We start from the raw sequence: 12,829 nt of genomic DNA, 5'->3' as shown, positions 1-12,829 counted from the left end.
TTTGCAGATGGCGGGACTTCTTGGTCTCTAACCACATGAGCCAATTCTCCCATCTCTGCCCCAGCCCTGCTCGTGCATTCTCTCTCAAAATAAACATAGAAATTAAAATTTGCCTGTCTGTATGATTTTAGTGCTTTTGCTAAAAGGAACTTGGATGAAAAATTAAAATAGAATAAAATAAATAAAAGGAACTTGGATGTCTTTCCTGGCCACTAGTTGAATTCAAGGACTACTACCCACCCGCAGGCACGGTGAGGCCCAGAGTTCTCCAGCTAATCTGCAGTGTAAACAACCCCTTCCAGAACCAGGGCCCTGCCTTGAGCAGCAAAGCCCTTTCTCTGCACAAAGGCCAGGCACTGAGGTCTCTGGAACCATCTGGAGAACGGTAGTGAGTGCTCGTGTCCAGGTCAGGGCATCCGAGGCAGCAGCGAGGGTCCCCAGAGCCGTGCGCACCAGTGGCTCATCGGCCACTTAGTATGTCCCAGTTGCGTGTATTAACCCCCTGAATAGCCCCCGAAACAAAGGAAGCAAGAGATGCCCCAGAGAGAATAAAGAACTGGAGAAAATCATAAATATGCTGTGAGCTCCTGGGGCCAAACCCCAGGGCATCAGTGAGAGTTTCTGGCTGTAGACAGCTCGGCACCAGCTTTTCCCCCATCAGTAACTGGAGACTCCTGAAGTGTAAAATGGGACAACTGGTGAAGGTATCACGGAAGGCACCAGAGAGTTCACACCAAGGTTATTTATTTCCTACCTTTTCTTTACAACCATCCACCCAGGGATGAGACCCACGTGCGGGTCTCAGGCTCAAATCCCCCTCCAGAAACACAGTCACGTTTCTGACTCTATAGCACACAGGTCCCTGGAGGTCCCAGCAGCTCCCCAGGTCACTTTTCCTCCGCCCAGCACCCTGCAGTCCTGGATCACCTGTCCTTTCCCCATTCACACCGAGCGGATGTCTGAAATCGTGGGTCTGTGTCCCCCTTTATGTATGATATACCTATAGCCTAGATTTCCGTCCCCAAGTGCCCAGAAGGAAATTTCTGGTGGATGCACTCAACTAGTCAGGCAATTGGCAGGACACAAAGGGGTCCGAATCATAGACTATCTTGCTGCCACAGTGAGGACAGGGGTTAGTTCTAAGCCAGATGGTCCGGGGCAGTCCTAAGTCCTTCAGAATGCCCAGCAGCTCAGCCTGAGCCTGGGCAAACCTCCCTGGGTGGATGATCCCCTGACTGCCGTAACTCTCCAGAGGGGCAGGATACAGCTCGAGGCTCAGGCGGCTCAGCCCGGCCGTGTGACGCAGCAACCTCTCCATCAGGGCCATGGAGAGGTGGTTCCCGCGGACACTGAAAGTCTGGAGCTGGTGACAGCGGCTGAGGGCCGGCAGGATGGCCTCCAGGTGGGTGTCCGAGAGTCCACAATATTCTAGTACCAGGTCCTGGATGGTGGCTGCCACTCTCTCGAGCAGAACTTGGAGGGGCTGGGGACTAAAACAGGCCAGGCTGAGGCCACTCAGATCCAGCTCCTTCAGCTGACTGATGCTTGGGCACTGGGACAGGCATGCCAAGTCTGATTCTGTAAGCTGGCAGTTGGTTATGGAGAGGGCCTCCAAGGGGCTGTTCAGGCACCTGGGGAGAAACGAAGCAGTTAGGTCTGGCGATCGGGGGAGCAGGGAGCCTTAAGGCGAGACAACTGGCTTGTCCAAGGCCAACATCGTCGTGACCATCTGATGAAGGTCAGTCCCAGGATCCCAGTCTCATTTTAGGCTGAGCCCTTTCACTTGTGCGACTGAGTCAAGTTCGCAAAATCTTTAAAGCTCCCTTTCCCCATCTGTCAAGCAGAGTACAACATACTCCACTTACTTATGGAAATGAAGTAATGGAATGAGTAGAATATGCTCAATGAAGCGTGGGCACCAGTGAATTTTGATGGTGGTACATGCAAGACCAGAAATGCTCTCCACTCAGGCTTCCTTCAGGCCGCTGCTTGGGCCTTCGGTGCCCCTATCTTTGGGCCAGGTGAGGCTAACGGAGACACACAAAGAACGAACCAGGGCAAGGGGCGCCCCGGGGGGGGGGGGGGGGGTGGGCCTCAGTCGGTTGAGCGTCCGACTTCGGCTCAGGTCATGATCCCATGGTTCGTGGGTTTCAGCCCCACATCGGTCTCTGTGCTGACAGCTCAGAGCCTGGGGCCTGCTTCGGATTCTGTGTCTCCCTCTCTCTCTGCCCCTCCCCTGCTCGTGCTGTCTCTGTCTCTAAAACATAAAGGTTAAAAAAAAAAAAAAAAAAAGAATAAACCGGGGCAAGACCCACCCCGTCGGCTGGGGGCGCCAGTCTGCAGGGGCTCATCGCTGCATCATCCGCAGACCATCTAGCGCTCTTCATCCTTCTTTCTGCTCTTGTTCCCCTTCCTCACCTCCAGAAGCCTGCATTTCCCTCATGGATGACCTGACCTGGAGCACAAAACCTTTCACAGAGGAGTTGAGACGGGCTCGCGCAAGCGCGCCAGGCCGGGGAGCTCCGCGCTTACCTTCGGAAATGCTCACGTCGGCTGTGGCTTCCCCCTCTTCCCTTCTCTGTCCCCCCCCCGCCCCGACTCAGACCTCTCTTCCCAATGGAAGAATTCCCAAGCCCACTCCCACGCCATCTGACCCCCCCACAGCGTGTGGCAAGGCGTCTCTTTCCACAGCCTCCAACCGTTATTCGGGTGGTTGCGCGACGCCACGCTCGCTCGGGACAGAGCCGCGAACGAGACGGCGCCCCTGGCCCGCGGGGCTCACGTCCACCGTCCAGCCCAGCGGGGCCCCGCCCTCACCTGAGCATCTGGCCCAGGCGGCCCTCGAGGAAGGCGGGAGATTCCATACGGAGCTTCCGCAGGTGGCGCAGCCGGAGAAGCTGGGAGGTGAATCGGCCGATGTGCTTTTCCTCGGAGGAGGAGGAGGGCTTGTGGATATGGGAGAGGACGAGTCTCCGCACGTTACTCATCCGGCCCAGGGAAGGAGCAAACTTCCCCAGGGTCGACAGCTGCCAGGTGAAATGCACCTCCACCTCCAGGACACAGCCCAGCTGCACCAGATTCAGGACCTCCTTAATATTTTGGATGGGCATCCCGAAAATCGTCACCTTCTTACAGCACAGGTGTAGCGACCTCCTCCGTCTGGCCCACCTAATGAGGTTGGCCAGGCATTCATCCAGGGTCCTTTCCCTGAGGCAGAGGTCTACGAACACTGTCAAGGGGCCCGAGGGCCCCTTCATCCTTAAGCTGTCCTCTGCCACCGGTCCCGTCAGCGGGCACTCATGGACCCTGGCTCCAGACCACATGCTCCAGAAGTTCCGACTGGCATTCCGTAAATCCAGCACCCGCAGTTTCCACCTCCTGTGGGCGACAGGGGAGATTGGCCGAGATGCTTCGCGATCGGTGCAGAAAGAGGCCAGGAGTCTCAGTTTGTGCAACAGTGGGACGCCCCCCTCCCCACCCCCCCCCCTCCCCCGCCGCGCCTTCACTTCACGTCCCAGACATCGCTCAGCTGCTCGCTCGCCCTTTTCTTCCCTCCCTGCCTTACTTTTCCCTAACTCCTTTTCCCCTCCCATCCTCCCTGGTGTCTGCTCAGTTCCTTTAAGTATCACTGGCAGGAGGCGGAGACAAGCGGCCCTCGCCTCCAGAAGGCGTTGCCCACGGGGAGCTCAGCAGCGGCCAAGTCCCGGACTCCTTCACTGGCCTCATCGGATGCCTCTAATCCACCCTTTGGCCATCCAGTCTCCCTGACCCCAGCTGCCTCTTCCAGGATGCCCGGGACCCTACCAGGCTACATGGATGAGCCTTACCTGGGCCGAACCTTCCGGGCAAGCAGGCAGTCAAGCCCATCGAGCACGGCTTGTAAGGCCTTCTGGTGAGGCATCTGTGTCAGGCCCCCCAGAGGGAGGCGGGCAAAGGGCCAGGCCTGCACCATCGCCTTCAGGGTCTTGTCACACCTCCCAGCGAGGGCCTCCGTGAACAGCAGCGGGAAGAGCTCTGTGGGCAGATACTCTACAGCAGCGATCGCCAAGTCCTCATCCTTCAGCAGGCTCTCGGCCGCCAGTTCCAGCAGTCTGGGCGGGGTCCTGGTGACCATCCTGAATCTGCTCTGAAAGGAATCCTCTGGCAATGTCAAGGGAACAAGTCCTCCTTCCCGGGCCGGGCCCATCTCCTCGCCCTCGGGAGGAACCCACTCAGGGCCAAAGTCACGGTTCTGGCAATGGTGGGAGAGCCTCAGTTTACCCCAGTTCCACTCTGGGCTCTGTGGCCGGCCACAAAGCCATCGCTCTGCCCCTGCCGGCACCGGGGCGAGTGTCTCACAAGTACCAAGGGGAAGGAAACGCAACCGCTGGCCCAGACATTTCCACCCACTGCTTCCCTTGACTCCAGGTTCACTGGCAAGTGGTAGTGAGGGGCCTGAGAGTGTCATGTGGCCTAACTCATCCTCAGTGGCCCCTGACTGGGAAAGATGAAGGAGATACCTCCAAAAGTTCTAAATGAGAAATTGTAAAAGCCGTGTAACAGTGTTATACAGAATTTGGGAGTAGCAAGAAAATCCCTGAGAGGTACATTTCCATGCACGCACAAGTGGGGGGGGGGGGGGGAGGGAGAGAGACAGACAGACAGACAGAGAAAACCTCAAGCAGGATCCACACCCAGCTCGGGGCCCAACTCGAGGGCTCCGTCCCACGATGGTGAGATCATGACCTGAGCCCAAATCAGGAATCGGAAGCTCAACTCACTGAGCCACCCAGGCACCTCACGTGGGATGTTTTTAAGCGTTTAGTTAAAAAAGAAAGAACTGGTAAAATCACAAAGCCATAAACTATAGGAGCGATAATTGAAGGGCACAAACTAAATATTTAAAATGTCAAGAAATAAAAATTTAAAAATATATTAAAAAAATCTGCCTGGGGCGCCTGGGTGGCGCAGTCGGTTAAGCGTCCGACTTCAGCCAGGTCACGATCTCGCGGTCCGTGAGTTCGAGCCCCGCGTCGGGCTCTGGGCTGATGGCTCAGAGCCTGGAGCCTGTTTCCGATTCTGTGTCTCCCTCTCTCTCTGCCCCTCCCCCGTTCATGCTCTGTCTCTCTCTGTCTCAAAAATAAATAAACGTTAAAAAAAAAAAAAAATTAAAAAAAAAAAAAATCTGCCTGGCCAAGACATTTAAAAATGACATGAACCAAAGCTCAAAATCAAAATGTTTGGGATTTAGGCAAAACTGTACTTAGGGTCACCTGTGTAGCTCAGTCGGTTGAGCGTCCGACTTCGGCTCAGGTCATGATCTCACGGTCCGTGAGTTTGAGCCCCACATCGGGCTCTGTGCTGACAGCTCAGAGCCTGGAGCCTGCTTCAGATTCTGTGTCTCCCTCTCTCTCTGGGCCCTCCCCCCACTTGCTCTCTCTCGCTCTCTCTCAAAATAAATATTAAAAAAAAAAAAAAAAAAAAAAAACAACCAAAGCCTTAAACCTGCTCACCTCAAAAAGAAAGGAAAAGGAAAAGTGTGCCATCTTGAGCTGCATGGGATGGGAATGTCCTTAACCAGGACAGCAACTTACCATCTCTGAGGCAGTCGGCCAGGTGCTCAGATCTCGGACCTGGTGGAGAAGCCAAGTCTGTGATTCCAAGGATGGAGGGCTCTGTATTTCTTCTCTGGTGCCTGAGGCTTTTACATACCTTTCTAATCCCATATCCCCCACCCCTTTCAACCACTAACTTCTAATTGGTGAACAACACTTGATTAGATTCTTCAGTCTCCTTCCGGCTATTCCTGATTGGGTCTTTGCCTTTTTCTAGGTTGATTGAATCATATGCCTATTCAGGAAGGGGAAAGAGTTAGAGAGGGGGGGAAAGTCAAGAACTCATTAATTGATTCACTCCACAAAAATGGATTGGGTTTTACTAATAGGGTGTGGTCTAGCCCTGAGTATGAGACAAGGAAGTTTAATCTATTCCTGACATTAGAGAGTATCAATTATTGGGCGATCTTTGACCCCATCAAAATTATCAAGATGTTCCAGAGTTAAAACAGCTTCATGCAGACAGTGGTATCATCCCCAAAGAAAACAAAATAGGGTCTCAAGTTGTCACTTAGGTTTTACGTCAAGTAATATAGCAAATCAGGAGCCCACTCAGGGAGCAAGGTGAGGCAGCTGGGTTGCGGTTGGTTCTCCAGACCATAAGACTTCTCTGAAGGAGATCAGGTCAAAGTCATAAGGAGAAAGTGGGGCTAGGGGCTGGGCAGGGCAGAGGTGGGCGATCCTAATGGGACCCTGTGAATGACCCAAGACTGTAAAATATGGGTTATTTTCCTTGGGGAGCAGGGAGATTGAAAGACTTTTCTCTCAATAGAGACATTAACAAGGGAGTGGCTGGGGTAGAGACAACACCATTCTTGAGGGCAGGGAGGGAGATTCTGTCTTCAGACCCTCCAGGGAGGGAAAGGGTGTTTCTCCCAGAAAGATGGGATTAGCTTGGGGACCTGACCTGAGAAGACTAAATCTAAAAATGTCAGCTGAGGGAGAGGCAGGCAATCCTAGCAAGTCAGACACTTCCAAGTCTGAAAGCTCCAGCAAGGGTGGACACCGTGGACCTTCGGGCTCTTGGAGCCAGGAAGACAAATAAACGTGGGCCGATCACGCATGTGACCTCGTCAGCATCATGGCAGCTGTTTCCAGGAGACATTTTCTTTTAGCCTCAGAGTCGCTCCCACAGAGGACACTTCCCAGACAGCAGTTAGATTGGCCCCAGCCATTTCTGGGGCCTCGGGAACCTAACCTTTCCAACCCCACTGGCCCCTTTCGAAGCATAATTTGACAATGAACATTTCCTCCGATTTAGGTAACAATTGAGGCAAATGTAGCTTCAAAGACCCCTTTCTACCCTTAAGATATCTTGGACACAGAGAGCCTGACCAAGGACATGACATTAGGCAAAGAAATAAAACTCTCTGTTTGTAACAAGTGCAGTACACTGAACACCACCCCCTTTCCCCTACAAAATCCAGAAGCTATGTTCAGTGTTTGCAGATCTGCCAAATGTAGGGATGAATCCCCACCCGGGCTGGATCACGAGTGGATTCTTTTGAAGTCTCAGGATATGAAGAATGGGAGACTATCCCTCTGTTTCCAGATAATTCCCCAAGCCTTTCTCTCCTCCATTCAGTGTGAGGTCCAAACAATTCTATTACCACTGGGTGCCAGGGCTAAGATTCTTTGAAGGATGTTCTCCATCTTGGTATCTTTCTGGAAGATTCTTTTTGCCACATATCTGCCCTCGGTATAAATGGCCTTTGCATAACATTGGGTTTAGTTGGATTGTACTCAACAGACATTTTAACTCCTAGCAATCACCTTTATTAATAACCTGCATTAGGGTGAGATTCATGACAAGGATAATCATAAATGCCTGTTATTGAACACACACTGGGAAAGCCATGGTGCCAGCACTTTTCCTCCACTGCCTCCAATAACCTTCACAGAGAATCTGAAGATCACTGCTAGCTCCCCCATTTTTAAGCCTGCTAGCTTTGACACAGTGAAGAGTTGGAGGCTCAGAAGAACCTCCCTAGTTGTCAGGCAACTTAAATGTTAGAAAATACTTACTGACAGACTTCTTGTGAGTATCAGTGAAAATGAGAAAATTGTAGAAGTCCAAGGGGGAGGGATATTTCTACGGGATCCAAGCTTCTATGAGACCCAAGGAGGTAGGAGGGGTCAAAGTCTTCAAATGTCCTTGAAAATATAAATGTTCAACACTCTTCTCCTCTCAGGCAACAGGACACTCTTTTCTGTCCACCACCACACAGGGCCTGTTTGCTAAGGGGACACACTGGGGCATCCGAAGAGAAGGGAGCCCATCTGCACAGAGATGCCATCATCCCTGCCCAATTCAGGGGTCCAGCAGGACTTCTGGAGTCTGGTGAGAAGACTGGATTTGTGGGACATTTTATTGTGTCCTGCTCTCCTGTCCTCATGACCCCTAGTTTACTGCCCGCGTGAGAGCAGCCTTCTGAGCCCATCAGGGTGATGTCCTGACCCCCTTTCTCCAGTTACAGAATCCCAACTGAGATTCCAAAAATCTGCTCCTGGGTCCTTGCTCAGGGGGTTAGAATATTTCTTCTAGTTCCCTCTCCCAGCCTGAGCTGACGTGGCAGCTTTCTCTTCCTCCATTCCAGGAGCTCCAGCTCACCTCTCCTAGAATGTGGAGCATGGAGACCTTTCCCACGGTACAGCAGAAATCAAGAAATTCTTCTCACGTTCTACTAGGCTATTTTGAAGGATATGACTAACCACAAGGCACAGAGTACCCCAACTGCTCTTCTGAATCCAAAGAGGCACCCAGCAATGCTGGAAAGTGACCCCTTTTGGGTTTCAGAGGAGGACCCTGATTCTTCTGGTCTTCCTAGAGGTTCAAGGATGATGAAAGGCTTTGGGGACCATTATGAAGTGGCTCTTCCCTCTGTGTCTCTCTTGGCCCAAACCTTGAGCTGGCAAAATCCTACTGGGATCCAGGAAATTGTTCTCTCCCAAGTTAGATGTCTTCTTACCTTGAAGTGTCTTGTCTTCTGTGCCTTTTTAAAAGCCCAAGTCTCTTTTGACCCTAATTACCCCCTCCAGTTCCATGAATATCTTGCCCTAAATAAGGGGCTGTTCTCTTTCTTCCTCATCAATAAAGGTTTCATGACAAATCACCCTGGGTCCAGACAATTAAGGCCAAGGGACTAGCTTGTAGAAGCATGGGGTGGGAAGCGTGTCGGCTAGCTCCCTCAAGGGGGGGAGGCGCCAGACGAACCCAGGGAAGGAAGAGGAAAAAGAGCAGGGTATGGCCAGCTGAGCAGGAGAATATGTCCTCTGGTTCTTGCAGAGCTGTGTTCCTTCAAGGCTGAGCCCACCAGGGTCTCAGCCTGGATTTGGGGGCTGAGACTTTCCGAAGCCTTGGCTTTGTCTGCACCAGCTACAGTGAGTTTCCAAGGGCTGCCTCCACTCCAAGGGCACAGAATCAGGCCAGTGGAGAGTCCAGAGGGAGAGACTGGTGATCACCCATCCTGGGTGCAAAGCTGAGGGGCCGGTTGTGAGGGGACCTGGCCTGGACTTCAGGCTCAAGAGAGGGTACTCTTTGGAAAATTTGCTGTTCATGTCTCCTCACTCCTTATGGTCTGTTTGGACTTAGAGACTTTGGCTTTCCAGGAGAAAAGGAGAAAGAATGGTGCCTGGCACCATGTCCGTGTCAACCAAGTGGACTCAAATGTCCTACTGCAAGCCATTGGAAGGGCAAGATAGATGCAAGTAAAACCAAGGTCTCCCAGGCTGCCTAGGAAGAGAGAACAAAGGTGGAGTACAGGGAACCTCAGGACAGGAGCCCGTATGGGTGGAGGACTCTGTGGACACATTCACTGCAAAGTCTTGGCACACTGGACACACCCCAAGGCCACCCCCTCTCTCCACTCTCCCTGATTCATTAAAAGTGTTTACTTATTCAGGGAGCCCGGGTGGCTCAGTCGGTTGAGCGTCGGACTTTGACTCAGGTCATGATCTTACTGTTCGTTAGTTCAAGCCCCATATCAGGCTCTGTGCTGACAGCTCAGAGCCTGAAGCCTGCTTTGGATTCTGTGTCTCCTCTCTCTGCCCCTCCTCCACTGGTGCTCTGTGTCCCTCTCTATCTCAAAGATAAATAAACATAAAAAAAATTTAATTAAAAAAATAAAATTCATAGTGCTGATGGACACACAACTCTATGAATAGACTAAAATCACACAATTGTAGCCTACGCATAGCTGGATTGTGTGGTATATGGATTATACCCCAGTAAAGCTGTTATTTTTTTTAATGTCACACTTCACACTCATTTTTTTTTAATTTTGGAAAACACAACTGCTTTTGATTAAAAAAAAAGATGGTGTTTATATTTCGTAGACAATAGGTTGGGAAATGTTATATATAATTTCTTTTTTTTTTTTTTAATTTTTTTTTCAATGTTTATTTATTTTTGGGACAGAGAGAGACAGAGCATGAACGGGGGAGGGGCAGAGAGAGAGGGAGACACAGAATCAGAAACAGGCTCCAGGCTCTGAGCCATCAGCCCAGAGCCCGACGCGGGGCTTGAACTCACGGACCGCGAGATCGTGACCTGGCTGAAGTCGGACGCTTAACCGACTGCGCCACCCAGGCGCCCCTATAATTTCATTAATAAACATGTTTTTAACATTTTTCCATTTGAGTTGATATAGAAAATATTAATAGACCTAACTCACCTGAACAAAAGCTCTTGGGGATCTTTGATACATTTTAAGGATAAAAAGGAGTCTTTGAGACCTGCTGATCTAGGAAGAAAGTTGACCAAAAAGGAAAGCAGTGGTTTCTCCCTAGTGTTGAGAACTTACGTGATGGTTCTTTTCTCCTTATATTGTTAGTTAATGCCCTGCGAGCCACCCACATACACCTGGCATGATCTGACTGGTAGGGGTCAGCGCCCCCTCCCCCCCCCCCCCCCCCCCCCCCCCCCCCCCGGGGACAGACCACACTCCAGCGGCAGCTCCTCGCTTGGTTGTGTTAGTTTAGACAGAGAAGTCAATCCTAAATGCAAACATTTCTTTTGTCTCTTCCGTTGCTTTCATTTCTCTTTCCAGTGCAGTTTTTGGCATGACTTCTCAGAATAATTTTAATATGAATCATGAAGTCAGCAACACGCAGTGCCCTACAAACCAACGGAGTGTGGAGAAATGTGGGGTGCGGTCTGGGGCACAGGGGTACCTCTCAGCGGTGGGACCCGAGGCGCTCAGTTCCATGCCCTGGCTCCTAGCCGGACCCACCAGCCCGGCGGTGCCTGGACCGGTCATTCGTGCAGCGGTTTCCTTATTATGGTTTATGCTTGAAGATGCACTGGGCCAACACCAAAGAATCAAGCCAGCTAGAGTCATATCAAGCTGTCCCCTGAACTTCCAAGTGAAGTTCATCTGCATAACTGGGGCTTCCCCCACCAGCGCCACTGGTTTGCACTGGGTGCAACTCCCGGCCTGACCTCAGAACCCTTTTCCGACTTGGATCACAGGACACCGTTCTTCAGACCCTGGAAGAGTGGACTCGTGGGCGGGCTGGGAGACTGCAAGGTTATCCTCAGGGCCTCCTAGGCCCCAGGACGCCGTCTGCCGGTTCCTGCTGCAGTTGCAGAGCGCCCCCTGGGGCTACCACGACGCCACATCTCTTTCCAGGGTCCTTCTGCAGGGTGTCTGTCAGTGGCTGAGTCGTTCCCCAGGGAAGGCGGTGACTCGGAGCCCAGGTTCCCAGGAGGTTCCTTGATAACTGCTTCAGACACAGCCCAGTGGCCACGCCCACGCAGACGTAGTCGCTGGTCCCATTCCAGGTCCCCAAAGGCGAGCTTTAGGCCCATTCGGATGTCCGCTGCTCTCCCGTCCCAGCCGCAGCTCCAATTCCCAGCGAGCAGGCGCCACACCCGCGGGGACTATTAGTCAGACTTTCCTCTCTCCCACTAACGCTCTTGGTCTTCTAAGCCTTTGCTCTTCCAAAGCCTTTTCCAAATCTACAGGGTCCTGTCCCGCCTCATCTGCCTCGTCCCGCACCTGTCTGGACCATCTTGTGTCTCTGTCCACCAGGGGGCACTGTGGGCCCGGAGTTGGCGGCAGTGGAGTATCCCCTGGAGAGCACTGGTCTCTGCTTCAACTAGAGGGGAGCGTAGGGAGAGGAGGCTAGGAAGGCAGAAGGTAGCCACGAGGGCAGAGGCCGGCTAGGGTCTCACTGGAAGTTTGTAAGTAGGGCTGTGACCTGACCTGATGAATGTTTGCCACTCCTCCTCGCTCCCCTCCCCACACTACGGCTGGATTATGTCCCACGGGGGAGTTAAACAGGGAAGCAGAGACATCAGCCAGGAGACTGCTGCTCCCCATGGGGGATCCTGGCTTGCCCTTGAGTGGCCCTGGGGATAGCTTTGTGGACATCCTGGAGGTGGAATCACTGGGACTTGCTTAGAGCAAATGGCAGGTGTGAGGGGTCAAGAGACCCTCTAAAGCTCGGTCCTGACTTTCTGAGATTAAGAGGAATGGAAGGGAGCAGGTGTATCAAAAAAAAAAAAAAAAAAAAGGTGGGGAGGGGGTAAGAAGTTAAGAAGTTGGCTGCACTGTATTAGATTGCAGACAATTCTATCACTGAGTGAAAAAATTAAGTACAGAATAGTAAATGCAATAGAATTCTATTCAAATAAAATGATATATATACTCATTCAGTCGCTATTTGCAAATGTCTCCGGTTGATTTTGTATTTTTTACCTGATGCTGCAGGGTTGGAGGGGCACCAGCACCATCCAAAGCCGAGGCCCCCAGCCAAGGTCGGTTTCAGGTCTGGAAGAGTGACTATAACCACAGTTCCACTGCCATCTCTCCAGAGACCTCAGAGACATCCCATTTCTCAGATGGCCGGAATTGGGGCCTCAAAGTGAGCCCTACATAAACTTGCAAGTCAACAAGGATATGCCTTCAAATTCATGCCCGAATTCTCTGAACCCAACATGGGAGCACCCAAATACATAAGATGGTTAATAACAAACATAAAAGAACTAATCAATAATAATACAACTATAGTAGGGGACTTTAATGCCCCTCTTACATCTGTGGACACGCTTCTAAGCAGAAAACCAACAAGGAAACAATGGGTTTGAATGCCACAGAGGACCAGATGGATGTAACAGATATATTCAGAAAATTTCATCCTCAGACAGCAGAATGCACATTCTTCTTGAGTGCACATGGAACATTCTCCAGAACAGATCACATATTAGACCACAAAACAGGCCTCAGCAAATT

At 51.6% G+C, this 12,829-nt stretch overlaps 1 protein-coding gene across 1 annotated transcript; it reads right to left on the bottom strand.

Annotated features, from left to right (window-relative positions):
- Positions 1-727: 727 nt before the first annotated feature.
- Positions 728-4,596, bottom strand: LOC123599932 (PRAME family member 8-like). Its single transcript, XM_045482392.1, has 3 exons — positions 3,828-4,596; positions 2,818-3,378; positions 728-1,631 (listed from the first exon to the last, which is right to left on the bottom strand). The coding sequence occupies exons 1-3, from the start codon at positions 4,445-4,447 to the stop codon at positions 1,061-1,063; spliced, it is 1,752 nt and encodes a 583-aa protein (XP_045338348.1). The 5' UTR covers positions 4,448-4,596; the 3' UTR covers positions 728-1,060.
- Between the last annotated feature and the right edge of the window lie 8,233 nt (positions 4,597-12,829).

Source organism: Leopardus geoffroyi, chromosome C1 (genome assembly GCF_018350155.1).
Source record: "Leopardus geoffroyi isolate Oge1 chromosome C1, O.geoffroyi_Oge1_pat1.0, whole genome shotgun sequence".
Lineage (NCBI taxonomy): Eukaryota > Metazoa > Chordata > Mammalia > Carnivora > Felidae > Leopardus > Leopardus geoffroyi.
The sequence above is the reverse complement of the archived record's forward strand: the minus strand, read 5'-3'. Positions and strand labels throughout refer to the sequence as shown.